The sequence below is a fragment of the Caloenas nicobarica genome, chromosome Z (genome assembly GCF_036013445.1).
Source record: "Caloenas nicobarica isolate bCalNic1 chromosome Z, bCalNic1.hap1, whole genome shotgun sequence".
Taxonomy (NCBI): domain Eukaryota; kingdom Metazoa; phylum Chordata; class Aves; order Columbiformes; family Columbidae; genus Caloenas; species Caloenas nicobarica.
The window spans coordinates 8,835,648-8,862,769 of record NC_088284.1 but is presented as its reverse complement, the minus strand read 5'-3'; the positions used below and the strand labels follow the sequence as shown (position 1 = coordinate 8,862,769).

The following is a 27,122-nucleotide window of genomic DNA, read 5'->3' as shown; positions in this document are numbered from 1 at the left end:
TCTGTTCTTTTATATGCAGAATAGTCAAATGTTGGATAAAGTACAGTTGTGATTTAACCCCAGCTAATAAAAACATGATAGCCACTCGCTCACTCCCTATCCCGCCAAATGGGAGAGAATTGAAAAGGAAGGGAGAAACTTGTGGAATGAGATAAAAACAGTTTAATAAAATAAAAAAATAATACTCATATACTACTACTACTATATATAAAATGATAATAGAATATAAAATAAAAGATACTCACTGCAATTTCTCAGTTAACTCCGCCTGTGTTGAGCAGCCAGTCCTGGGAAGAGAGCACCCTGCTTCTGAACAGCTGATCCTGAGGTAAAAGAGAGAAAACAACGCCAAAAAGGCCCAGAGGCCAACTGCAAAATGGTAGAGTGGCAAAAGACTGAACTAAAGGAACTCCTGAACAGAACTCTCCCGCAATGGAGCTGAGCGGGAACAGGTCTCCCTAGCCAGAAAACCCGACTTTCATTAAATATGAAGCATGATGCTCATGGCGTGGAATATTGTTATTGATCAGTCTGGCTGTCAGTCAGGGTCTGCCCCATCTGTGCCCCACTTCCTCTCTGCCCCACATCTGCAGATAGAAAGACCTTGGCTCCCAGACAACAACTAAGATACCAGTAAGTTCTTACATTCTTTTCATTCTAACTCAAAACCACTGCAAAGTTACTTGAAGAAAAACATTAGTTCTGTCCGAGGGTGTTAATTTCTTATTCTCAAACTTAAATCCAAACAAAGACCATGCTAGTTATGAAAAAGAAGAGTTTTTCACTGCATGAAGAAAGTTAACTCTATTTCAGTTGGACCAGCACAAGTACTTCAGTTGAAAGTAAATGGATTATTGGTAATCACCACAGAACTGTGTTGGGTTTTTTTTGGTTTGCTTTCGTTTTTTTAGAAATGTTTCATGCAGTTTGTGTATATGTAGGAATCTAGGCATTGGATACAAAATTAGGGGTCAGCTAATATCTGAGCTACATACTGTCTCTATTTTAACCAGCCTTGTCAGGCTGGAGTTATCTTCATTGCTGCTTTCTAGGGGAATTTGCTGGGCCATCATATTACTGCTTCTCTGTAGAACAACCTAATTTTAAGAAATTACATGCACTGAAAATAGCAGAAGTAGAATTGACACTGTGGTGCTAACGTGCTGTTTATTAATGGGGGAGAAAACCATGGTACTAAGTGTTTCAGCCTTGGTGCTGTAGGCACTAGCTTTGTTGTGTAGTAGCTCTTCCGTTAATGACTGTGTGACATTCCTTGCAACTTAATAGGGTAGGAGGTATACAGCATACAGACATCACTGGTTGCTGGTATGCAGATCAGGGATTTGAAGTAGATACTCGTTACTGACTGATTAACAGAAAGCAAAAATGCATCACAGGATGTGTTTCAGAACACATCCTAGCTGAAATTGCTCTGCGCTTATTCTTTGCTTGCTAAACTGAGAGTGTAAACTTTGACTTGGAAGGGAATCAAGGAAGTTATTTTTTTAAGATGGCCTTGCCATCTGTCTTTTCAGAACTGAATTTCTTGAATGAGTTTAATTTTTGTGTGAAAAATACTGTAATGGTGATGGATGGTGATTTCATCAAAGTGGCCATATTTGTGTGCCAGTATTGCAAGGATTTTTAACTGTCTGGAATGGAATCTCCTGAAGGAATTGTGGAGGAAGATGGTTATGTCTTTAGGATTGTCAGCTCTAGAAACGTTTCCTTGTTCGTTTTAATCAGCTGCATTGTTATATACAAATTGACAACTTTACAGTAACTTTTTTTTAATGCTGCTGTTTGAACTATTCTCACATGTTCAGTTTTGAAGTGCAGGTCTGGTTCTCCCACTGTCCTCCACCCCATGTTGAAAAGGATGTGGTAGAGCTAGAAAAGGCTGAGAAGTACTGGGAAGACTGCATTTATGAGGTGTGAGGAACAAGCAGACTAGGGCTTCTCTACCTGCAAGTGAGGTCTAAGTTGGTGTACAGTAGAAATCTGTAAACTTTTTTGCAGAGAAGGTTCTGCGGGCAAATGAATCCATCACTTCAAGCAAGTATGCAAATGAGGGAATATTAAATGAAATCAGTAAGTTACAGGGTTAAAATGAAGTTATGGAGGTGGTTCTTCATACAGGTAGTTAACCCCACAGAAAGATTTGAGAATTTAATCCCAGAAAAGAACAACGCCAAAAGAAGAAAAAAACACTTAGGATTTTGGTGTATGTAAGTTATCTTTGGAGCCACAAATAGTTGAAGACTAGGAGAGAGTCTAGAGAAGCTGCACTCTGGTTACAGTTCTTGTACTCTTCCCTAGATATCTGATTGACTATAGCCGATAATGGGATAGCAGGTAGATGAACTTTTGGATTTGATTCAGTGTAGAGATTGTTACAGATTGGTTAAGAAGCTGTGTGTGTAGTGTAATTTTTTTTTTTAGATTAACCAGAATTTATCTCTAACATAAGTTACTTAGTTTCCTTTAAACATAACTTTAGAATTGAAAGTTTTCCGCACATGCTTCTAAAAATGTTTACTAGAGTACATGCAGTATATAAAACTGATCCAATGCTTCTAGCTTAATGATTATTAATAAGACAAAAATTATTTGAATTATTAAATATGACTTCCATGTTTGTTTTGGTAGTGTGGAATGCCTAGAATACAAACATTCTATACTTAGACTCTTTACCTCTTCTTAAGGCTTATAGCTCTGTCACCTCAGCATTGCTGGGAGGGTGTCTGGCTCTGCATTTCCAGAGCAGAGACCAGGTCTGTTCGGTCACCGTGTGGTCAGAGATAAGCACAAATCAAGGGTGTTGCCTGCCCTTCGAGTCTGCATTTCCTTTTACTTTCAGTTGTTCTTAACCTTTCCTTTTAGGTCTTTCTTAAGCTTAAGTTGTCTTCATCTAATTTAAACTTGTCAGTGTGAAAATCTGAGTGTTGAAACAAAGCACCTGTGTTGCAGTGGAAGGATTTAGGTCTGCAAGCTCTGCAAACTGGATTTTCTACAGAATAGGCTATTAACTTAGTGGTCTAGGCCGATCCGAATTGTGGTACTACACACTTTTCTCATGCTCTCTCGTAGTGTGTGTTTGTTTTTGGGGGAAGAAGCGTTGTGAATGAGATGAACAATTCATTCCATGCACAGACGGTACCAGAGTGAAGACTTGATCGTGTGATTGTTTTGAACTGCCAATGTGTTTTAATGGAAACTGAAAATCCCACTACGTGCCTGAGTGCAAGTGTTGACTTCTCTAAAATTCATTCAAGGAAAGGAAAATGTTAATTGAAGAAGTGATGACTAATGTGGACCTAGTCAACTGAGGGAGATATGCTGGAGAGCAGGAAAAATCTCAACAATACACAGTTGAACAATGTTAAAGGAAACAAGAACACGTTTTAAATACTTCATCATTTAAAATGATGTTGGATAAGGGGTAGTAGCAGGAATGTTGATCAGAATCAACTTCAAACGTAGTTCCCCAGTCCTAGTTTCCTGGAACAGAAATGAGTAAGTAATGCTGCCTTGATACTTCAGGCTATTGTTTGTAGATCCAAGTATAAAGTAATGTGAATAAATGTTATGAGGTTTTATATGAGGCTGGGCATTTTGTTCTTTGTCTGATGTCTGTCATTTGCTTTTGTGCTCCACATGCTGACTGATTGGAAGAAAATATATTCCTTTAGACTCACTAGAAGATTTAATGAGCTGCTGCCAAGTCACTTGTTCTCTTTTTGTTGGTAGGTAAAATGTTGATAGAAGAGTTGCTGATTGTGGATTACTACAGGAAATTTTTTTTTTTAAACATCAACCATTGTGATCTAAACCATACAAACAGATCTTTTTAGAGAAGTGTTAAAGCTATATTTTTTATGTTACAGGCATGAACTGGCTTTAGTGCTGGGAGGAATTGGTCCTATCTGAACCATATCAGAGGATTGATCTAACTTTAACCAAGCCAAAATAAAAGAAAAGGGGAGCATGCAGCATGGTAGCTGGGGGCAACAGGTTTTTTTGGTGGCTTAAGCTAGTGTGAAGGTTATTAGTTTTCTGACATTTAACAAGCAGGAAACTGGTTTGGAGAGCTAATCCAACAATGAACTAATAATTTTGTTTTCTGATGGTGGTTTTATTCTCGCTCACTGGTACGTGTGAAACTGTCGGTGCAGGAAAGACAGGCCAGATTGTGGTCACTGATGAGGAAGACCTTATCTGTAGTAGTTCTGATTTAACTGGGTTTAAGTTACTGTGGGATTGCATGCTCAGAATTTGGTTCCACACTCTGAATTGCAGTGTGATGCCCCATTTGTTAACTGAGCTTTTAGGCACTGTTAAAAAGCATCAAATGTTTGCAAATATGGGCATTCATAGTTTCTTCATTATTAACTTATTTGTGTTAGAAGTCTGTGCCTTCTAATTGTTTTAATGCCATATTTTAATTTTGGCAGCTGAGAAAAGTAACTTCCTTTTCACGAGAATTTAAGAATATATTAATGATCTGATTGTGTCAAAGACAGACTTTCCCACTGGCATCTTGCATTGATGACCAGGGTATATGAGATTTTGTGTCTGACTTAGAGTGGTCTTTCAGTGGTGACTATTCACCATCTCCTATTTTGAATTAGGTCTCTGTAAGTATCTTTTCTAGCTTTGAATTTAGGGCTTTCCATAACCTCACTGGTTTGGTACTTCCCTTTTGTCTTCACTAGAATGCTTTTTTGTTGAATTTGTTGATTAAACTTAATTTCAGTATAGACAGCATAGACACAGATTTATGAAGTTAAGGGAATCCATGTGAAGTTCAAGTTTAGGATTAATTTTCAAAGTGATCTGGTATAAAAAATGCCTTGCTAGCTAGTAGTCTAAGACTATGCGTGGAACTTCGGGAGCAACACAATTTCTTTCTAGTGGTTTCTAAAATTGTTAGAGGTTTTTGTTGCTGTTTTTAGCCAGTAGTTTATTGTGCCCATGGTGGCACAGCATCTTGCATATGCCTTGCTTGCTAAAACTTCATCTTCTGTTTAGTATGCTGATGTTATTCTTTCAGACTTTTGCACTTGTGAGACTGGGGAGACTTACCTCCTCTTCTGAAATCTATTTGTGCTTTCATGCTTGGTATTCCAGCTAATCTCTCTGTACCTAATATCTGCCTCACTTGTAGCTGAGCTTGTTAAAACGCTGTTGATGTCTCTTCTGTGCATCATTAGTAAATGGTGTTTAATGCTGTATTGATAGCTGTAGGAAATAAATTTATTACATAAATGGCACGTACAGTGTTCCCAAGTAAACTTGTTTGGCTAGCTCTGCTCTTTAAAAAAAATATTTACTGGGTGGAAAGATAATCCGGAGTGCGCTGACTTCTGTGCGGCTGAGAACTGCGACCTTGTTATGATGTCGATCAGCCTCCCTGATGGGGGAGTTTAGGTGGGCAAAGGATAGAAGAGCAGTGGAATAGGTATTCTGAGCAAGGAGGTTCAGAAGCCAAGCTACATTTGATTGAGTACAGCAGGGTCTGGGGCACTGTTGTTATGGCAAAAAGCACAGCTTCATGCATGGGTTTGGTGAAGAGGGATGACGATTGCTGGGTTGCAGCTATTGTTACCTTTTTTCTATACTCTGTCAGTTCTCTCTCCAACCAAAAAGAGAGTAAAGAGGGAAAAATGTAGAGGTTGCAGGCCTGACGTAGTGTCAGACTTCAGTTCTGTGTTCTTGTCCCACCAAAATTCTATGTGTTGCTGGATGGGAATCCTTCCTCTGCAGGTTTCCATGGTTCCTCTGTAGATAGCAGTTTTCGTCTTGTATAGGATATGGGTAAACTCTGTCATCAAAATGTGTGTAAAACTATCCTAATATTTTGATGCTTTGAAGAAGTCCTTGAAAATGTAGGTAGTACACGTTTTAGAGGTCCAGAAATGTCTTTTAAAACTTGGACAGTGAACTAGGGCAAGGGGAAGAAGGGGTTGTGTGGAGAGGGAAAGGAAAGTCATTGAAATAGGAACTTCCTAATCTGTTTTTACCATGTCCTGGAGGTACTACTCTTACTGAGTTGAGGTGATCTCCTAAAAATAAGTGATAATTTTGATCCAAATTTGAACAGTCTATCATGGATAATTCTGATGTTTGGACAACCAATGTATTGGTGATATAGGATTATATGTTCTGATCTGGTGAACTTGTAGGTGCTTGGTGACTTATAATTACCACAGAATTTTGTCTTCAAAAAAAAAAATCACTCCGTTGTCAGGCTGCAGCTCTTGACCTCCCCCTGTTCTTGTAAGACAAAATAATATTTGTAGTCTTTCTCTAAAAAACACCCAACAAACTGGAAAAGACTCAGATATTCAGGTTCTACAAAAGGAAAGAAAAAAGATCTGTGTGGAAATGTGCTGCATGTAAGAAATAGTTTCTAACTGTTTACATAGATACGTGCTTTATGGATGGTTAAGTAGTACAGAAATTTTCACTCCTTTTTGGCAGTATTCAATATGCAAAAATAAAGCCATTCACTGTTATCAGGAAGGTTGTAAACTGAGACTGATAACCAAAATTGGAGGCAACAAATATTTGTTGTTGTAGAAATAGAAATGAATATGCTTGTGGTTTTATAACAAGGAAGTTGTTTGGGTAATATGAATTGGGCAATTTTCATGTCGGTAACTATGATTAAGGGGGAGGCAGAAGTAATGTGTTGTTGCATGTTGCCAAATGCACAGAAGGGTAGGGGTGGACATGTGGGCTGAGTCAGAGAAGGAGACAACTGGAGTATTTAAACCTCACAGACAAGGAGTGACAGGGGATCTCTTGAGAGGTCAGGGTGTGCAGGGAGGCTAGGATTCTAGAACCTCCTAGGCAAGAGTGAGAAAGTAATGACAAAATTTTGAACAACATCTAATGATTTGGCAATAGCAGTTTCATGTGCCATGGGTCTTTAGGTAAGTCCTTTTCTTGGCATTTGGTGCCACTTCACTAGATACAGAAAAGAATGCACAGAACTCACTGGTAACAAGTGGTGTCCCTCAGGGGTCCATATTGAGAGCAATACTGTTTAGTATCTTCATCAGTGACATAGACAGTGGGATCGAGTGCACTCTCAGCAAAGTCTGTGGATGACACCCAGCTGAGTGGTGCAGTTGACACGCCTGAGGGACAGGATGCCATCCAGAGGGACCTGGACAAGCTCAAGGAGTGCGTCCCTGTGAACCTCATGAGGTTGAACAAGGCCAAGTGCAAGGTCCTGCACCTGGGTCGGGGCAACTCCTGGTATTAATACGTACTAGGGGATGAAGGGATTGAGAGCAGCCCTGCAGAGATAGATTTGCGGGTGCTGGTGGATGAAAAATGGGACGTAAGCCATTAGCGTGTGCTTGCAGCCCAGAAGGTCAGTTGTATCTTGGATTGCATCAAAAGCAGTGTGGTCAACAGATGGAGAGAGGTGATTCTGCCCCTCTGCTCCACTCTGGTGAGACCCCACCTGCAGTCCTGCGTCCAGCTCTGGAGCCCTCAGCACAGGACAGACGTGGACCTGTTGGAGAGGGACAGAGGAGCCACAGAAATGATCCGAGGGCTGGAACATCTCTCTGGGGAGGACAGGCTGAGAGAGTTGGGGTTGTTCAGCCATGAGAAGAGAAGGCTCTGGGGAGACCTTATTGTGGCCTTTCAGTGCTTCAAGAGTGCTTCTAACAAAGGTAGGAACAGACTTTTTAGCAGGGCCTGTTGTGGTAGGACAAGGGGTGATGGTTTTAAAGTAAAGGAGAGATTCAGTCATGGGGAAGAAATATTTTACAATGAGGTTGGTGACACACTGGTCCAGGTTGCCCAGAGAGGTGGTGGATGCCCCATCCCTGGAGACATTCAAGGCCAGGCTGGACGGGGCTCTGATCTGGTTGAAGATGTCCCTGCTCATGGCAGGGGGAGTTGGACTAGATGACATTTGGAGGTCCTTTCCAACCCAAACTATTCTATGATTCTTTGAATTACAAGTCCCGCTAAAATGAAGTCTTAGATGAACTGTGGTTTACTTGTGTGTGTTAGGGAATCAAATTCTTCTGTGATAAAATATGGGAAGTAAATAATATTTAACTATGGTAGTTTTCTTGTTCAACCATAGCATTTTCTAATATGACAGACTAGAGATTGGCGGCTCCTCTGCTGTTGCTGTTAAATGGTGTTTTCTCTCCTAGGGTTTGGACGTGGCAGAGGGAGAGGAGCGGGGAGGTTTTCAGCCCAAGGCATGGGGTAAGAAACATGCAGAGCACAGATTTTGGCAAGGATCAAACTCAGTGGCAATATTAATTGACAATATTAATATTGCCACTGTATGTGTGAATATTGCTGTATGTTTGATAAACCAATATGGATGCAAAAATTCACAGATCTGTTAGATGTTAATGGATTATTTTTGTCTTAAAGCAGTGTTTCTAACTAAACGCACCTGTACAAACCTAATGCAAGTTAACTCAATATCTTAAACTTGGAGAACCTATTTGTACCTGTGAGTAGCAGCCACATAGTGCTTAGGAGACGGAAAGTTCTGTGTGGTGCCTATAGTCCTAGATCAATTTACAAATAGGTTTGTTTTGGTGGAATGTAGACCATCCAAGTTCTATATAAAACCAGAAAGACTAAGACTAGCGATTATAAACTTTGTATTGTTTTTGAGGTTTCATGCTTTAGCTATTTGGATATACATGTACCCTAAAACAGAATCAAAAGAAGTTACTAAGCAGCTCTAAATTTGTTCTCAGTTTTGTTGGAATAACTTGCTTTGTAGGTGTAGCCTCTGCTACTTTCACTCAGTGTTTGCGTTTAATGACATTTCATGTATTATCAGTGATGTCATGATGAACGGAAGGCTCATTCCACTTCTCTGATAATCCTTCTTGTTCGTACTTCTAGACGATAAACTGAAAAGGGTTTTTTTTTCAGTAGTCCATTTTGACCTTTTAGCTGCATCTGTGTGTTTTGGCATTGGTGTCAGGAGTGTATTCTGAAACAGTCTTTCTGATTTTTCTGACTCCTGTCCTGCGCAGGTCTGGTGCTCTGAAAGGATAAGATACTGGTTTCTCATCAGTTAGCCACCTGCTGAGAAACTGTCAGCTGAGAGGGGGTTATTGTTGTGTAAATAAAGTAATGTTTATGAGGCTGGGAGGAGTAGGTATGCTGTTAACTGCTTTTTCAGGAATTGTTGTTTTGGTTCAGTTTCTCTACAGTAATTTTTTTTTAATCTACTCTCTTTTTTCTCCTTCTCTTTTCTCTCTTTTTTTATCTGTATCTGGTCAAAGAGGAAAAATTTCTTTTGAAACCAAAAATATCAAGATAAAGTATGTGGAAATCGAGATGTTAAATCTAATACAGCTTCAGCTAAAAATGATGACACTTGTGTTCATTGAATGACCCATGTGTTCTCTTCCATTTTTTAACTTTTAAAACTCTAGGACATTTAACCCTGCAGACTATACGGAGTCTTCTGCCACTGATGGCTTTGGGACAAAGTCAGAGATTTGGGAGGCTGGTCAGAATGATGCAGATGATGGAACTGGTAAGATGCTTCAAGAAGTGGAAGGATTGGAATGAAGACCTGTAGCAAATTGCAATTAAAATAACTGTTCTATTAGTGTTCAGTTATCTTCTGAAAATGTGAATGTATCTCACCTGAGACTGATACTAGCTCACTTTTATAGCTTAACTGCTACTAATGTGCAGAGCACATGCTGTAGCCTGAGTGACTCTCTGGTTAGAATGAAGGCAAGGCAATTTGCAATATTTTTGTTTTAGTACTAAAAATCTCTTGAGAGACAAAGGGATTTGAAGAGTTATTGGAACAACCTTGTACGTGAAGAACTGTTTAGATACCTGAAGTACTACTTAAGAGCTCACCAAATGCAGTTAAAGAGTGTAAGTCCTACTAAAAGTGAACGGTCCACAGGCATTGGGCAGTAGGATGTGACTGTCTAAGAGAAGAAAGAGAAAGGAAAAACTGTTTACAGATATTGCTCCACTCAGTGACACTGGAATGGCTTTGGAAACCCTAACAGTGCAACACAGCAATGAATGTAAAGATGTGAGTCTCTGGGGCGGAGGACAGTTCTAAGGTCTGCCACCTTTGAATAGAAAAAATTATTAACTAAAGTATGAGCAGGCACTTGAATGGAAGCCAAAAGAGCCGTGTGTTTCTGGATGAAGTTTCAAGTGTGAAGTATGGACGCCTGGCCAAAGACAAGAGACAGATGTAGCTTGAAAAAGAACTACTTAACAGTGGTGTCATGATGATTCAGGAATGAAGAATGTGACCTGCTTGTCTGTGATTGGGAAAACAGGATACCTTGCTTCTTCCCATATTATGTGACAGGAGATGAAGATGAAGAAAACTGTGTCAGAATGGAGAAATTCGTGTACATTGTCCGTATTTGGGAACCACCGAATGACAGGAGGGAGGTTGTTTTGTTTTTTTTTTTTTTCAACTCCAGCAAAGGGTAACTCTTCTGATATCTTCATTGCTGAAGCCTACTCAGGTGATTTTTCATCAACCCCTGTGTTGAGTGTGGAAGGAAAAGACTGATATTGGAGTCCAGGCCATGCTCCATTGAGCTCTGCTCTGATCTCCTTGAAATGCAGCTTTCTAAGTGTCATACAAGCCATTTTCCACTTAACCAGAGAAGGCAATAACAGGCTCAGAGTTTAGGAGGGCTCATTAGGCCGCTCTCTTGTCACTCTGAGTGCCCTCTAGTCCAGTGTGGGAGAGTGGCACTGAGTATATTAATGGTTATTGAAAGGGAGCTCTTTTGCCCAAGAAGGCATCCTTCCAAGGAACTACTTTTGAAATGACTTGGTGCCATGCTGCGAACAGAAATGCACCTTTTACTTTCATTTGTGTTAATTTTTCAAATAAATTTATCAGATAATGAGTTTAGAAGGACACCAAATGACTTGAAAATTCCCCTAGGAATACTGATAGTGTTGTTTGCTGTATGGTAGTGAAAGGCAGGGTATGTTGTCTCAAGTCTTGCAGAAGCAATAAGATTAACTGACTAAAGAAAGAATGCATACAAGAAAGGCATGAGGAGACTGGACCAGAGGTAGAAAATTTACTGGTTATTAATGAAGGCAACTGTAAGGCTATGGCTTATGAACAATTTTGATTTGCGTTCCACTCCCAAGTGACGTCTACTGTTTTGTGACCCTCCCTGCTAAATCTAGGTAGCCTTCATGTGCCTCCGATGTGGCAACCTCTGTTCCTTCTTGCAGGAAGAATGTGACCTGCTTGTCTGTGACTGGGAAAACAGGATACCTTGCTTCTTCCCATATTGTGGGAAGTCCTCAGAAATGGAAGAATTCTGCCTAGGACTAAGAGTAGCTTGGTGTGGCTAAACAGATCCCTGTAAGAGTACCAGTGTGTCTACATAGGAGGTTTGCTGCTGAGCAAACAGACTGATGGAAATTCAAGGTGTACTGTTCAATGTGTGGAACTTCTTTCTGAATGCCAAGCGCGTTCATGCTGTTAGGCTGTGCACACGTCACTGGGAACTACACTTCGCTAACGCAGCTTATGGCATGTATGTGAAAGTTGGAGGGCACAGTATGGAGAAGAGGATGTGAGAAGGCATTTAGGAATTTTCCCTGGCCTTGTCAGATTAGTGGTTCTTAGGGCTATGAATGAGTGAGTGTCAGTGTGGGGAGTTCCTGCAAAATAATTTGGTGGGAATTTAAAGTAAACTAGTTAAGGGTAAATGTTCCTCTTGTGTGCTAAGTACCTTTTTCCTGCTAATCTTTATTTTCAGTGCAAATGGAAAAGGCACTGTAACTAACAAAACAAAACTGTCTCACTATATATGACTATAGGAAGAGTGTTTTATTTTACAGTGTTTCTTCTTTAGACAATTTATAGGAATGTCAGAAATAAGTCCCTGAGCCAAAATGAAGAAATCTTTTTAAAAAGAGTAGGATTTGGAAGGGAATAATTCAGTTTTGTCTAAGTGGGAAACATGTTCAACCTTGTGATGCATCTTGAGGGCTGTCAGAGGAGGATGCAGCTTGGGTAGTAGTTTTAAAGCAGGAGAAAGAGCGCTGGAACGGCAAGTTAAAGCAAGGGTAGAGGAGTGGAGTGGCAGACAAGGTGTCAGGCTGGAAGCAGGTTGTACAAAGTTGAGCTATTGTTTTGGCTCGTTAATCACAAATATTGGTTTTCAGTCTTTTTTTTTTTTTTTCTCCTCAATTTACAGTGTTATGTTAGTTCCAAATCAACAGTCCTGGTAATGTGTGGAGTTAGTAAAGATGTGAGTGAGAGGGATGTGTATGTATGGAAATCCATAAAGCCTGCAGTTGGTTAGTGAAGGATGTCAGATAAAGAGTACACACAGAGGAAGGGCAGGGTGGAAATTTCTCACTTTATTCCTCATTACCCAGTTGCATTTTGTCTTTCATCTAAAAAGAAGGAAGACAAAATTAGCTCATACTAAGTACTTGGAAACTTAGTGTCTTTCATCTGCAGCTACATTAAAAAGGAGATAACTGGGCAACTACTTGGAGAAACAAAACTGGTTTTGTGTATCAAAATGTTTTCTGAAGACATCATGCAAAACTCTCTATGGAGTTCTGAGTATTTACTAAGCATTTCCTCTTTAAGCAGTGCTGGGAAAGGATCAACATCAACATTGTCAATTAAAAAGAAATACACGATTTGTTTCCAAAATGTGATTGCCCCCATACGTGGTCTGAAAGTGTTCTTGGACCCTTTGTCCTGAATTGTTGCAGATGCCAGAGGGAGTAGCCTGAATGAAAGGTGTTCCTTGGTGCAATCTGTAAACCTATAGAAAAGCTAGCTGGTTCCGTGGAGGTAAAATTTAGTGTGTTTGGTTGAAATAAAAAGAGAGTGAAGAGTGAATCTTTAACAGTTCATAACATTTAAATGGAATTGTATTCCAAATAATGCAGCATTGATTTTCCTGCATACTAATTCTCACAGAAGTAATGTATAACTGAAAGGCAAAGAGAAGGGACAGGTGAGAGGAAACAAAATGACCAATCCTTAACCAAAAAGGAAGAAACTTGAACAGCGTGATTGATATTTTTTTACAAGCCGTGATGAGTGTTGAGTCTCTTACCTTTTTTGTAAGGTACAAGGCAGCAGGATAGCCTGAATGACAAATCATACCAGTTTTTATATATTATGTTGGAGGTGGTCACTTCTCAAAGTAGGTTATAAAAATGGTATTGTGTTCTGGTAATTTACTGATACCTCTACTTTGACAGAGTTTCATAAATTTCACAGAAAAACTTGCTTTGTTATCTTGGCTATGAGCAGCCTTAAAGGACTCTGAAACTGAAGAATGGCAAGAAAGAAAAAATAAATTGTAGTGTAACTGTCAAGTGGAAAGAAGGGAACTTTGTAGCTTGGAAGTTAAAAGGAAGTTGGTTTTTTTGTTAAGACTCCTATAAAACTTAGAAGGAACATTTTAAAGGAAACCCTCAGGTCATTATAGAACGTGAATGTAATCCAGAAGGAAAAGATTATTACATAAGTTTGGGATAGACCAAAATGAAATTATTTTGGGGGTAATATCCATGGCTGATTATTCAAAAAAGGAAAAAAAAAAAAGTCAAGTAATGTGAAAGGAAGTAAAGAATTGGAGGAAAATAGGTGAAGACTTATGAAAAACATCTATTATACTTCTTATTTGCTGTAACTTTCTAAAACTGAACTTGTTACAACGGGAAACAGGAGTCACAGATAGCCATCTAGGTTGAAGTTACTATGATGAGAATCCTTGAAAACACAAAGCATGATTTCACTGGAAAACAGAGAACTGTTAAATTACGATGAGGTATCAAGAGTTGGACTTGATTTGTCTGACCTCTTCTGTGTGTGTTCTAGCAGACTCCAGCTTTGTTGTTAAGAGTTCTGTTACCAACCTGAGGTTTGTCTTCTACAGAGGCAGGTCTTGTTCTGACTGGTAGGAGATAAATATAAACAGGGCAAATACCAGAATGTGTTTCTTTAAACGAGAAATATCAGAGGAAGGGATCCTGTGCTGGTCAGGAGAAGGGAAAGCAAATCAACAATTTCTCTAAAACCTGCTGCTCATTGGGCTTTTCCTCCTTTCCAAAATTTCTGTGGAAATGTGTGGATTAGTCTAGAAATTTGAGGCACTGTAGCAATTTTGCTGTGCTTAGATATGATTATGAGTTACTTTTCAAGTGCATCGATGTTATGCAGCATGTAGAAACCTCGTGTTTAGGCTGTCTGGTAAGGTGTGAACACAATGTTTCAGGCAATTCTGTATTGCTCCACAGAGCCAACACAGTGCAGATGCTACCTTGCTCAGGACCTGCAAGAGATCCCTTCTCTTCTCCCCACTGTGTGTATATCTTTGTGGTAGGCTCGGTCACCTCACAGGATTAATGCCATTCAGCCCTCTTCTGCCCCAGATGCTGCTTTGTAAAGATGTACAAAATAATGCACTGATGTAGTGATAGCATTAGTATGAATGGGATTTGATGCTGTTTTTAGGAGGCTTGTTTCTGGGTGAATGTGTCTCAGGGGTTCCTGGTTAAGTAAAAGGAGATGATTTAAGCAGTAGTTCTTTTGGTTTTGTACTTGAACATATCACTTGATGATAGCAGGAATTTAATTAATGGTGATGTTTTCTTCACTCATGGTTATGTGGTTTAAATGAAAGCTATGGTTGTTGCTGGGATAACCATCCCTATGTTTACGCTAGTGGGCAAGGCCTTCAGGCCCTTCATTGCTCTTGCATGTCTGTTTCTTACGTAAGGGATCATGTTTTTGCATCTATAGGATCGTTTCCTGTAGTTTCCCATCACCGCATCCTGTGGACTGTGCTCCAGTGTTTGCCAAATGAACTATGCCACTAGTTTTGGGAGAAGTGTTTTGCAGCTACAGTGGAAACTTACTGACTCTGCTGTTATATGGATTATATATGTTTTAAAATAAAATTGCTCTATCAGGGAAGGGATTGGGATTGTTCTGCCCTGAGGAGAGAATTAACAGATTGGAAAGGAGCCTCAAGAGGCATACCTTAGGTCTTCAACTTGGATATGTTGGAAATAGGATTATGGATGTCAGAGCAGGTGTTGTGGTTGTGTTTTGTTCAGGCTCTGTATGAGTTTGTGCATGAAACTGGGAGATCCCGTGGAAGGGTTGAGTAACCTCTCACTGTTGTTGGGGACATAGCAGGATGTTCTTCCAACGTTTGGTATTAATTACTGGTTGTAGACATGCATTCATTTAAATTATGTCTGGTACCATAGTGAGTAAGAATTCCTGGACTCAGAGATTAAAGGAGAAGAAAAACCCTCCCAAAACTTTATCTGGAGACCAATTTTACAGAGCTTCCCATGTTTCCAGCCATCTCCTCACTTTGTGTTCCAGTAATAATGAAAACAGGATTGCTTATAAAGCAGAAGGGTTGAAATATGACATTGTACTTTTAGCTTGTAATGGTTTTCTTTCCTTCCCAAAATTACAATAGGAGCGTGGAAAAACTCAATAGAAGAGTGGACAGCAGAAGACTGGAATGAAGACGTAAGTGTACCTTGTTGGATTGACTGACTGATTATTTACCCTTTTCAGAGTTTCTGTGTTGTCTTTGAAAAATAAATGTTCTAAGTAGTACTTTGGTGTATACATGCAGTGATGTTTCTTACTGTGTTTCTTGCTGTAATTCCTGTTTAAAAATATATATCTATTTAGATAAGCGTATTTTTTAAATAAAATTGAATCAAGAAACATGAATTTATTTTGCTGGGTGGACAGTACATAGATGGTAAATTTTTAAGTTCTGTCCCCAAATAGATGTTAGTGCATTATAGTTCTCCACTGCTTAGTGCCGATGGGTGCTAACTGCACACTTCCCCTTAATATTGTGTTAGGGATTTAAAGCCGTATTATCACTATACTTTTATGTAATCAAGTGCTGAACTTACTGTCAACTTTAGACTCATTTGATGTTTTTTGTTTGAAATCTGCATAATGGTTCCACTTCATGTTCATAATATTAAAAAATGAGCTAGTAGTATGCTGGAGTTTACTTGCTTCATTCCTGTTGTTTCATCTAGATGGGTTGTCTACTCCTACCACAATTTTCATTCTTGTTCTTTGTGAGGCAAGAGATGTCTTCATATCGGCAACATATTTGGCATTTCTGGTCATCACACGTGAAAATTGCATTTGCAATTTCACATTTTCAGCTAGTGTATTAAAGCTTAAGCAGTTCAGAAAACATGAAGTAGCAAGACGTGGAAAGGATAACTTAGCTTTTAAGAAGCTTTTCATCTTTGATAGGAACATCTATTATTTCAAGTTTATTTTCCGAAGAGATTGTCTTGGAAGTCATCCCTTTTGCCTCCTCCTGTAGGGTGGCATGTCATTGTTATCCCTAGAAATGTGAATGTGTCATGTAACAGGTACGAAAACTCTGTCCTTATGTAATGAGAGGGCTGTGTCTTTCGAGAAAACTGAAAGAAACTCTAAAATTGATGGGTTTTCTCTATTGGTTACTGTCCTCAAAAGCCAGCATAATGTTTAAAACCTGTCCTTTATTTCTGCAGTACATGTGAGAAGTGGATTAAGGGCTAAGGATATGGAAAATTTCTAGCCTAGTTTCTCACCTTTTTTTGATGCTTGTACAATAGAGCGTCTCTAGTAGCAGAAGGGTCTTGAGCAATGCTGACTAAAGATAGAATTTTTTTTTTAATTAATTATTAAACCTGCATAATTTGCACATGGATTTTGAAAGAGCAGCAGATGAAATCTCCAGCCTGTTGTTAATTTTTATAAATTTTAGAGTGCTGGGAAAATCCCTGTAACCTAGGAGAAAGTTCTTCACGTGCTGATGTTCAGAAAGAATGAAAGAAATGGCGAGCTGCAGACATGTTAGCCCAAAACATGCCTGGGAAAAAAATAAAGGAAAAATGGCATCATCTGATCTGAAAAAAAAATAGGAATGTAAACATACAGCTCATGCCACTCAGTGTAGTTTTATGTAAATAGGTCCACCTCAAATACACCTGATCTTGGTCTTTCAGTAAATCACTGTTATCTGTGAAGGTACAGTATGTCCTTGTAAGAGAGTTCATCTGCATCTTTTGTTCTAAAATTAATTAAATACTATCACGAAACACATTAAGTGGATTAAAATCTGCCTGGCACACTTTGACAAACAAACCTTTTGCAGGTGGACCCTTGCTGAATGTGGGCCTTTCTAGGAAGGATAGAAAGGAAGTCAGTCCTAGGCCAGATGTCTTTATAAATGACATGGAAGTAAAAATAAAATCACTGTTGAACGGAATGTGTTGGAAATCCAAAAATTATTGGAACGGCAATTAAAAGTAAGCCAGTCATGCAGAGAAATCTGGACCTCTGCTAGACTTGACCTGCTCAAATGGATAATGCTGTAATGTAGCCAAATACTCATTTGTTTTATGGGAATGAAGGAACACCTCCAGAACAAGGGCCTGTTTTCCAGAAAGCAGCAGCTGAAAAATTTTCAGGATTGTAGTAGATGATGAGAAAAGAACAGCTGAGTATGATCTCCTAAAGTGCTGATGCTGTGGCTAAAAAGAAACCTAAAGGAAGGTGTTGTAGTCATTTGCCTGTAGGCACTCTTCCCTGTCTCTTAATTGCTCTTGATATGTATTTCTGTATGTGAACTTTCCTAAACTTATCCAATTATTCATTGGTTTTACAAAACGAAAGTTGCGGAAAATAGCTGCAAATTATTTACTGATAGAAGAGGTGCTTGAGAGTAAGATTTTTAGTTTACCGAGTCTGAAAAGGTTACTTTATTAGCATATAATGAGCTCTGGTTTTAGCCTGGCAGAAAAAGGCATAATACGAAGCTATGGCTAGAAAATAGAGCCCTGCATTTAAATGTGTAATAAACAATTCTAGCAGCATGACTAATGATTAAAACAGCCAAGGAAGGTGATGTATTTGCTGTCTGCATATAGAGACCAGGTGTTTTTCTGAATAATATTTTTCTTTGAATGAGGTGTTCTCTGTTTCAATACTAGTTATGAGCAGGTGAGCGAAATTTAGTGTTGTTTGACCTGAGAACGATTAGATTTTTGTGGTCTGGTAGTCCTGTCTGGTATTTATCTTTAGTAGTGAGTATTGAGCAAGTATAGTAGGTTATCAGCGTGCTCAACACGCTGGAGTGGAAATAGGAGGTTGTACTTTGTGAAAGGGATATTCAGGGCACGGGCAATGGAGGACCAGATGAATGCTGAGGTACTCTAGATGGTTCTGAGTTTTCCTGTTAAAATTGTGATTATATTTCTCCTGACTAAAGAAAATAAAGTTTAACTACAGAAACTAACAGCAGGGGAGAAATAGAATACATACAAATTGCTGGAAACTGGATGAAGGCATTTTCTGTACAGTATTGTCAGTCTTAGTTTTTATTTGAAACAACAGCAACACTTAAAAAAAGGAAAAAAGTGTATTTTAGTGGGAGTGTTTCCTTTACCAGGAAGCAGCATAAGAACTTATTTTAATTTCTTTAACTTCAGTACATAATATCAAAACAGTAACAGGGTTTTGTTATTTCTGATTTGTTGATGTTGAGTTTTTATGAGGATGCTGGAGTATATTGTATTTTCCTGCTCTCCTCACCTGTCAATTTGCCATAGGAGCTGGTAGATAGTTGTTAAATATATTGTCTGTTTGGTGATTGAAGAATGATTTTTATTACAGGAACAGGAGCTGAAAAGCACAGGCATTTCACTGCAGATGGAGAAAATACTCTTGTGAGGCCAACATTTGCAAATGGTTCATGACTGTTCATAGAGTTCTGAGAAAATGCCAGAGCCTCCGTGAAAGGTTTCCGAGTATAGTGTACTGTGAGCATAAATAACTTTGTTAGGAGCCAATAATACTAATTCTAAGAAATACTAAATACATGCGCGTAATAAAACTTTTCATCTGCTGCTGCACGAAGTATGGGTTTTGCCAAATGCTGTAAGCACAGCAGATCTCTGAATTAAGTGCCTGACTGGAGCTTATGGCAGTGTGTTTGCCACAGGGTGTAGTGTAAACTTCAGTGTAGCCGAGCTCATAGCTGGAGAGCTGTGTTTCGCATGCTGGTTCACTTGAAGAGAGCATTTTCTCATATGTCAAGCATGCTTTTGTGTTGTCACAAACATCCTCGGACTCCTCAATTTGCTTAGTTTTCAGGATTCAGTGTTTTGGCCACAGTTTGTCTTATCCTGGGTTATGTGAGTGTAAAAATGGTTGATATTATGAAGCATTTAATATTTAAACAAGGGGTGGCAGACCACAGGCAGTTGCTTGTACCATTAGCTGACCTCCTCATGCCATATAATGCAGGAGTCTTATAACAATACAAAAAGTACAGTACACGTTGTTCTAAAATAACACGTACAGTGGGGAAAGGGCTGAACAATAGCGGGACAGCCTTTTTCACAGGAAATACGCTTAAACTGAATCTCTTTGTTTCGGTCAGTGCATAGAGTTGTGGGCTGGCAGCACAGTGCATGGGACAGAGTTCTGTTCCAGAAAGACAGGATTAAAATACGTTTTATTGGCAGCAAGGGAAGGAGGTTGAGGGAGGAGCTGTGATGGTACTCATTTTTTCATGACACAGTGTGTTGCACATGAGTGGTGCTGGGAGAATACATGAAACATTTGAACTTTGCCTCTGAGTGGTAAGTGACTGCTCCCAGTCAGCTCTTCTGTGTCCTGCTTAAGTCAACAGTATTTTGTAGGATAATCTGAATCAGATGACCATGTGCAGAGATATACATGTTTTCAGTAGAGCTACCTGTGGGACAGCAAATGAAATTGGTTTCTGTCCGTGATGTCCTTTAAGCTGGGCTGCTAGCACTCTGTGCAATTAAAAATGCATAATTTCCTGTAAGAGCTGTATTCCCATGTCACATTCTACAGGGATTCTTTGTGTTTGAATGAGTTGTTTATTCTTTAGTCTAAATACAAAGCTACACCCAAGTAGCTAAGGGTGATTTTGTGCAAATTTAATCTAAAATATAGCCATTATATGTGCTTATCTTAATCTTGTTAAACCTAACTTGTACTGGATTAAGACCTATTCTGGTTTGTAAGTATTTCTGTTAATAGAAATAAATTAGCCCTGGGAAATTGTAGCTATTTAACTACTATTATTTTTAAAAAAGCAAAGCTATTAAAACCAAACCAACCAAACAAAAAAACCCCAAATGGGCAAACCAGCAAACAACCACCTCACTACTGAAAAAAACCCCCCTCTATTCCTCAAAAGCCCCAACCAACCAGTTCCCCTTCTCCAGCTACCTGTGCAAGTATCTATTGTAACAGCATGGTGAAAGCAGTACAGTTTTCTGCTGTGGAGGATCTGACAAGTTATACTAGTATAAGCAATTACTGTCCTCTCCCTTTAATATTGTTTTTGAACTCATGCTTACAGACCAATTGGTTTAAGATGTTATTGCTGCCCCTAGCAGAAATGCCATGAAGGAACCACGAATGCTGGTTCTCTGTACATACCTGAGTGCAAACCTGCCTCCACTGCTGATGTGAGCTGGAACGTAAAACACAGGGATACATGAAATGAGTGGGAACGGTGCCATGTGTTAGACTGCTGCAACAAGATTTATCAGAGCTGCTCTATGGAGTCCTAAATTATGTCTGCACAAGTTATCTTTACACTGATGATACACCAGCTGTCATGCTAATTACTTTCTACTGGTATATTTTTCAGTTAAACTATTGTTCAAACTGATGTAGTGATATTGGTATACCATTGTGTGTGTTCAGTGGCTCAAGTTTCCTAACACTTCAGGTAAATTGGTACTTGATTCTGTGGAGAAGACTTTGCTGAACTTTAATGTGTTTGTCTTTTAAGCAGAGCTGCAGCATAACTGGGTTTAATGGTAGTTTGACTTTTATCTTGAAAGTGCATGATCAAGACGGACTTTCTGCAGATGTCACAGCAGTGAAGTGTGAGCATCTGTATGATTAAAATACCTTTGTCCCCCACCCCTTTCTCTTTTTCAGCTTTCTGAAACAAAAGTCTTCACTGCATCCTCTGTTCCAGCTGAGAATCATGTGACTCCTGGGCAAAGGTAAGCTCTTCTTCCACGTGTTCCCTATACCTTAACAACCTTCTGCTTTGTGAAGCAATGTTAGCTTGCACATATAAAATTTTGAGTAAAACACAGGGCAGCCCTGATCAGAGATTGATCAAGCTAATACCAAAATTGTGAAAGCCTTGCTTGGAAATCCTTGGTTTTGTGGGTTCCTGTGTTACCTATTGACTACAGAAGTGAAGCCAAACTTATCAAACCCACAAGCCTAGTACTGAGCAGGCCCTGTCTTGTGCACAAACACTGCTTATAGGCAGGAACAAAAGTGGGTGGGAAGAAAGTTTTTCTGCTGTTGAAAAGGTAGATTTCCCTTTGCTGTCCAGAAGATGGAAAACCTGCCCAGTACATGCAGAAAACTCTTCAGAATGTAGTGCTTTGACAGATGTGTTAACAGAAAAGCTTGCATTGGCACAAAAGTGAATTTCTAGGTAAGCATCACAATTACTTGCCTTGACTGATGGTATAGAGTTCAGATAGATAACTAAAAATGTGGCAGTTGCTGCTTTACTTTGCTTGCCTTAGTCTTCACCAAATATCTGGGCGGTGATGTTGTGGAATCAGTTGCCTGCATTAGTGTCAGGTCCCAGGAAAGCTGATTAACATCATCTGATTAAGACTTTGGTAGCTGGATAGCATGACATCTGAAAACTAGGTGGCCTAATGGTCCCAAACATCCTGAAACAGCTGTACTGCTCTACTCCAGACTGCAGCAAAATTTTCATTATAACATGGATGTGATCTGGAGGAGGCATGGTGTCAGTTGGTCTACAGTTTGTATTCCTTTCCTTCTTAAAGGTGGTATGCTCACATGTTTATTGTTCTGATGCAAATATTCTTCTAGTGGATGTCCCTCAAATTATGTTAGAAAACATTTTAGTTTATCGGCTTAAATTCTGATGTTTTGTTTTTTTGAGTTCTGGGTTGTTGTAGTGTGGTGTGCTTTTGAGGTGTGTGGTTTTTTAAATTTTATTTATTTTGTTTTGTTTGGTTGGGGTTTTTTGTGTGTGGCTTTTGTGTGTGTGTTTTGGGTTTTTTGTTTGGGTTTGTTTTTTGGGTTTTTTTTTGGTTTTTTGGGGGTTTTGGGGTTTTTTTTGTTGTTGGTTTTGTTTTTGTTTTTTGTTTTTTACTTGCCATAAGAAAGGTTTCAGCATTAAGAAATCTGCATTAACGAAAGTGCTGGAAGCAGCTCTTCAGCCCAAGCGTGCAATTCATTTAGGATAAACTTAGGTCAGAATTTTTAGAGTAGATTTCTTTTATTATCTGAATGCTTTGCTTTTCCTTGGATAAACCTGTGCTAAACATGTGGTATGGGTTAGTAAGCCATGCTAAATATAAGAAAAGTCATGTTTCTCATCCTGCTAAGGTATGTTTGGTACAGTAATTTTGATTATGTGACTATTATCTGAGAAATTTAGTTTTTATTTCATCTGCTCTTGTGACTTCCTTGTCATCACATATTCACTCAATTGCTGTATGTGTGACTTTATTCTTTACTGTCCTCGTACCCACCCTATGAGGAGGTGGGACTTTGATCCCTTGCTCTTTTTAAAGGGATAGCATGATATACAGAGAATGTGGATTATCAATATATATAATGGCCTTACAGGCAGGATCCCCTTAAACATTTTGTTTCTTCATTACTTGTCTCTGTTTACTCGATTATATTAATCATATAGGTTATTTATGTGATACATTATGTTATAAATTTGATAATGTTTGAAAAGAGTGCAAAGATAATTTATATTCTAACTGTAGTGGAAGGTTTCAGCTAGCAGAATATTACTTTCTAGCAAAAACTTCTATTCTGCCTCTTTTTGTATGGCAGATAAGCAATATCTGAAAAGACTGTTAATCAGTAAAAATTCTGTTGCCAGTGTGGCAGCTTTACTATTAGTGTTTTCTTCAGTTTCAATGCAGCCTAATCATCATGTTTATTCTGGCCAAACTTCCCATTTTCTTACAGCATTGATTTGGTAACACTGCTTCAAAAGCCTGTGACTTCTATCCAAGAGACAGAAGGCAACTCATTTGAGGTTCCCCAGCAGCAGACCTTCGGCCAAGCCCTAGTCTTCACAAATTCTCAGCACAGCACCCAGATGGCATCAGGAACTGGGAGCTCCAGTGCTGTAAACTCTTATTCTCCTCAAAGTCTGGTAAAATGATCTTTTGCTTTCTAAATATTCTTCATGAGTAAATATTTCAGGTTAAACAGCTTTTCCAGTATGGATCATTTCATTAGATCTTTCAGTATTTATAAAATTCAGGTTGCGAGTCTTGAAGGAATGGAATTAAGAATTTCATTCTTTTCAAGACTCGCAACCTGAATTTTATAATTTGTGTGTGTGTTTCTTCGAACGGAAGGAATGGAATTCAGAATTCCTTTCCTTCCGTTCGCACACACACACAAAAAAAATTACTTTTTTTTTCCCTGTTTTTGCTAAGTAGTTATTTCTCACTTTACATGAACGACTTGTATTAATTTCTGAGTAGAGTAGGCAGTGTAGGCAGATGTGTTTTACTGCATGCTGATTTAGGATGAAATAACTTGTTTATAGTGAAGAGTTCTGTGCCAGAAAACTATGATGTGTTATTTCCAAGCACATGTCTGACTGCTTTTTTGTGGAAGGCTGCCTATTTCTGAGTCACTTGTGAGGGCTTGAACTTGAGCACTTAAAATTATTCTCTGAAAATCAGTTCAACTATTAGTAAATATATGCTATTATGAGATGTGTGGATTCAAGTAAATCAACGTTGTTGCAGTCACGGGGATGGAAGTTGTATAGGTGGTAATCAGAGAGGATCTGGCCATATGCTACAACTAACTGAATTTTTTATTCGTCATTTGTTAGTAATCTAGGGGTGAAGAGGTTTTAGTTGCTGCCAAATAGCAGCTGTAGGCATTGACCCTATGGTGATATTCAAATTATTTATTAAATACTTAACTCCACTCCTCTCTCTCTCCTTTTTTTGTCTTTTGGTAGTCTGCAGTTCTTTGTTCTGGCTTTGGAGAACTCGGATCCTCTAAATTGGCAAACTCTGCTGGATCGCAAATCTTGGACCAGTTGAAATCTCCAGGATTGGGTCAGTTTACATCCCAACAAAACAACAGTAGTTCTGCCACCACTACTACAACTACCACATCATCCTGGGATCTAAAACCGCCCATTACTCAGTCCTCAGTCCTTAGTCAGTTCGGTAAGTGGTTTGACGTAGGTTCCTCTCTCTCTCTGTAAGATTTCTTAATGACAATGACAGTTTAAAAAGGCCTTAATGAAAGACTTTTCCTAGAAAATGTAATCCTAGTAATAGAATTGGTTACAACATTGTAAGAATTACACTTACTTCCTGGTAATAGACTTTATGAGTAAATCACAGACTACGTTTTGATACGTTTAAGCCTTTCCATAAATGTCATTGCCTCTTTAGAAGCTGTTGAGCCGTCATGTAATGACATCTTTGATTTAATGTACTTGGATATTTAAGTGGAAATTTAATGTGACTTTCTCAACAAATTCTGGAAAATACTTATTTTCCTTTTGACTGTGCTGCTTCTAGCAGAGTATAAGGTTGTACAATATTTTATCTTTTTTCTCAAAACTTCTCTCTTCTAACCATTACATGTAATTTCTTCATAATGTGCATCATGTCTCAGTGTGCTTTCCCTAGTGCAGAAAATGATGCAGGTTACCCATTTTGTCTGTTCATAACTGTATGGATTTTTAATTTAATTGAGTAAAATTAGTAGAAACAGTGAAAATGACACAAACTTGTTTTTTGCAGTGTAATTCCTCGCAGTATTCTCACTGTGAAGAGTGATAGCCCTTTTATTTATCTAGTGTGTATAGGTATATGTTTCCAGATGGATAAGCAGCCAATTTGGTAGCAGTAATAATCTCTTACACACAGCAATTCTGAACAAATGTTGATGTACAGACAACACCAAATCGGGTGGGAGTGACCTGCTCAAGGGCAGGAAGTCTCTACAGAGGGATCTGGACCAACTGTGTCGTTGGGCTGAGGCCAATTGTATGAGGTTCAACAAGGCCAAGTGCCGGGTCCCACACTTGGGTCACAACAACCCCAGGCAGCGCTACAGGCTCGGGGAACAGTGGCTGGAAAGTGCCTGGTGGAAAAGGGTCTGGGGGTGTTGGTGACAGCGGCTGAACACGAGCCAGCGTGTGCCCGGGTGGCCAAGAAAGCCAACGACATCCTGGCTTGTGTCAGGAATAGTGTGGCCAGCAGGACTAGAGAAGTGATTGTTCCCCTGTACTGGGCACTGGTGAGGCCGCACCTCGAATCCTGTGTTCGGTTTTGGGCCCCTCACTACAAGAAAGACATTGAGGTGCTGGAGAGAGTTCAGAGAAGGGAACAGAGCTGGTGAAGGGTCTGGAGCACAAGTCTGATGAGGAGCAGCTAAGGGAACTGGGGGTGTTTATCCTGGAGAAAAGGAGGCTGAGGGGAGACCTTATCGCTGTCTGCAACTGCCTGAAAGGAGGTTGGAGCATGGAGAGTGTTGGTCTCTTCTCCCAAGTAGCAAGTGATAGGACGAGAGGAAATGGCCTCCAGTTGCACCAGGGGAGGCTTAGATTGGATATTAGCAAAAAAATTATTCCCAGAAAGGGTTGTCAGGCATTGGAACAGGCTGCCCAGGGAAGTGGTGGAGTCACCATCCCTGGAGGTGTTTAAAAGACGTGTAGATGAGGCTCTTAGGGACGTGGTTTAGTGCTAGAGTTAAGTTATGGTTGGACTTGATGATCTTGAGGGTCTCTTCCAAACAAAATGATTGTATGGTTGCGTGATTTGATGATTTTAAATTGTTTTCTAATGCACTTCACAAACTAAATAAAACAACTTTCACATTGCAAATGCTGTGGATCTCTTACAGTTGTTGAGCGGTGCTCCGAGCCACTGCCTGGCTTTCAGCATCTGAAAAGTATGAAAGGGGAGAAATTGGGGGGAAAAAACTGTCAGTGTGCAGTGTCTCTTGACTTCCAGCTAAATTGCTTCCTATTTCTCTTGAAAATCTTTTCCTTTTTAGGGGCAGGAAATCCAAAGTCATAATACCTCTAAATTTCAACTCCAGACCCCTTGGTAGTAATCATGTTTTATCAGCACAGTTAATTGCAGTGAAACCTTTGCAGCATTTGATTAAAATAATCCATAACAGTTTTTGCAGACTAATGCGTGATAATCTTATGTGACTGTATAGATAAGTTTGTGTTCATAGTTTTGAAGAAAGCTAAATAATGCCAGCCCACATCTGTTTATTTAGAGAATATAAAATGTTGGCCTTATTTTTGCAGTGGTCACGTTCAGTGTGAGACTTATGTCTGACAGAGACTTGCATATTATAAAATCATGGCTGTTGAGTATGTTGGTTCACCCAGATTCTTTCATAAATCGTAGAAGTGTGAAGAGCAGAGTGTAATGCTTTAATTTTGATTTTTTTTTTTTTTTTTTTCCCAACCCTGACCAGACTTTAAATCCCAGCCTGAACCATCCCCAGTTCTGAGCCAGCTGACCCAGCGACAGCAGCAACAAACGCAGGCAGTTCCTGTTCCTCCTCCTGGGCTGGAGTCCTTCTCCTCCCAGGTAAAACTCCGAGAGACATGTCCAGTAGACACCTCTACAGCTGTTAGCAAAATGTTACAGCTCCCCGCTATCTCTATGGATAACCATGCAGTGACTGCCCATCAAACCCAGCAGAAACAGATAAAACCACCAAAACGGAGGATAGCTCCAGCGTCCAAGGTGGGTAATGGAGTGGTGGCTTGTCCTAAGCATACATAAAAACATACAAAAGCTTGTATTAGAACTAGTGTGGCCAGCAGGACCAGGGCAGTGATCGTCCCCCTGTACTGGGCACTGGTGAGGCTGCACCTTGAATCCTGTGTTCAGCTTTGGGCCTCTCACTACGAGAAAGACATTGAGGTGCTGGAGAGAGTTCAGAGAAGGGCAACAAAGCTGGTGAAGGGTCTGGAGCACAAGTCTGATGAGGA

At 39.5% G+C, this 27,122-nt stretch overlaps 1 protein-coding gene and 1 non-coding gene across 4 annotated transcripts in view; both read left to right on the top strand.

The window, feature by feature from the left end:
* The window catches only part of UBAP2 (ubiquitin associated protein 2), a 181,886-nt gene that overhangs the window by 37,796 nt on the left and 116,968 nt on the right, over window positions 1-27,122 (top strand). For all 3 annotated transcript variants that reach the window (XM_065657913.1, XM_065657912.1, XM_065657911.1), the window contains exons 7-13: window positions 8,187-8,241; window positions 9,441-9,544; window positions 15,495-15,547; window positions 21,035-21,102; window positions 23,087-23,276; window positions 24,105-24,318; window positions 26,600-26,874. In XM_065657913.1, the coding sequence (XP_065513985.1) occupies window positions 8,187-8,241; window positions 9,441-9,544; window positions 15,495-15,547; window positions 21,035-21,102; window positions 23,087-23,276; window positions 24,105-24,318; window positions 26,600-26,874 (959 nt within the window). The remainder of the gene's footprint in view (window positions 1-8,186; window positions 8,242-9,440; window positions 9,545-15,494; window positions 15,548-21,034; window positions 21,103-23,086; window positions 23,277-24,104; window positions 24,319-26,599; window positions 26,875-27,122) is intronic.
* Window positions 23,691-23,774, top strand: LOC136002657 (small nucleolar RNA SNORD121A). Its single transcript, XR_010607952.1, has one exon. It is a non-coding gene; the product is annotated as a small nucleolar RNA SNORD121A (small nucleolar RNA).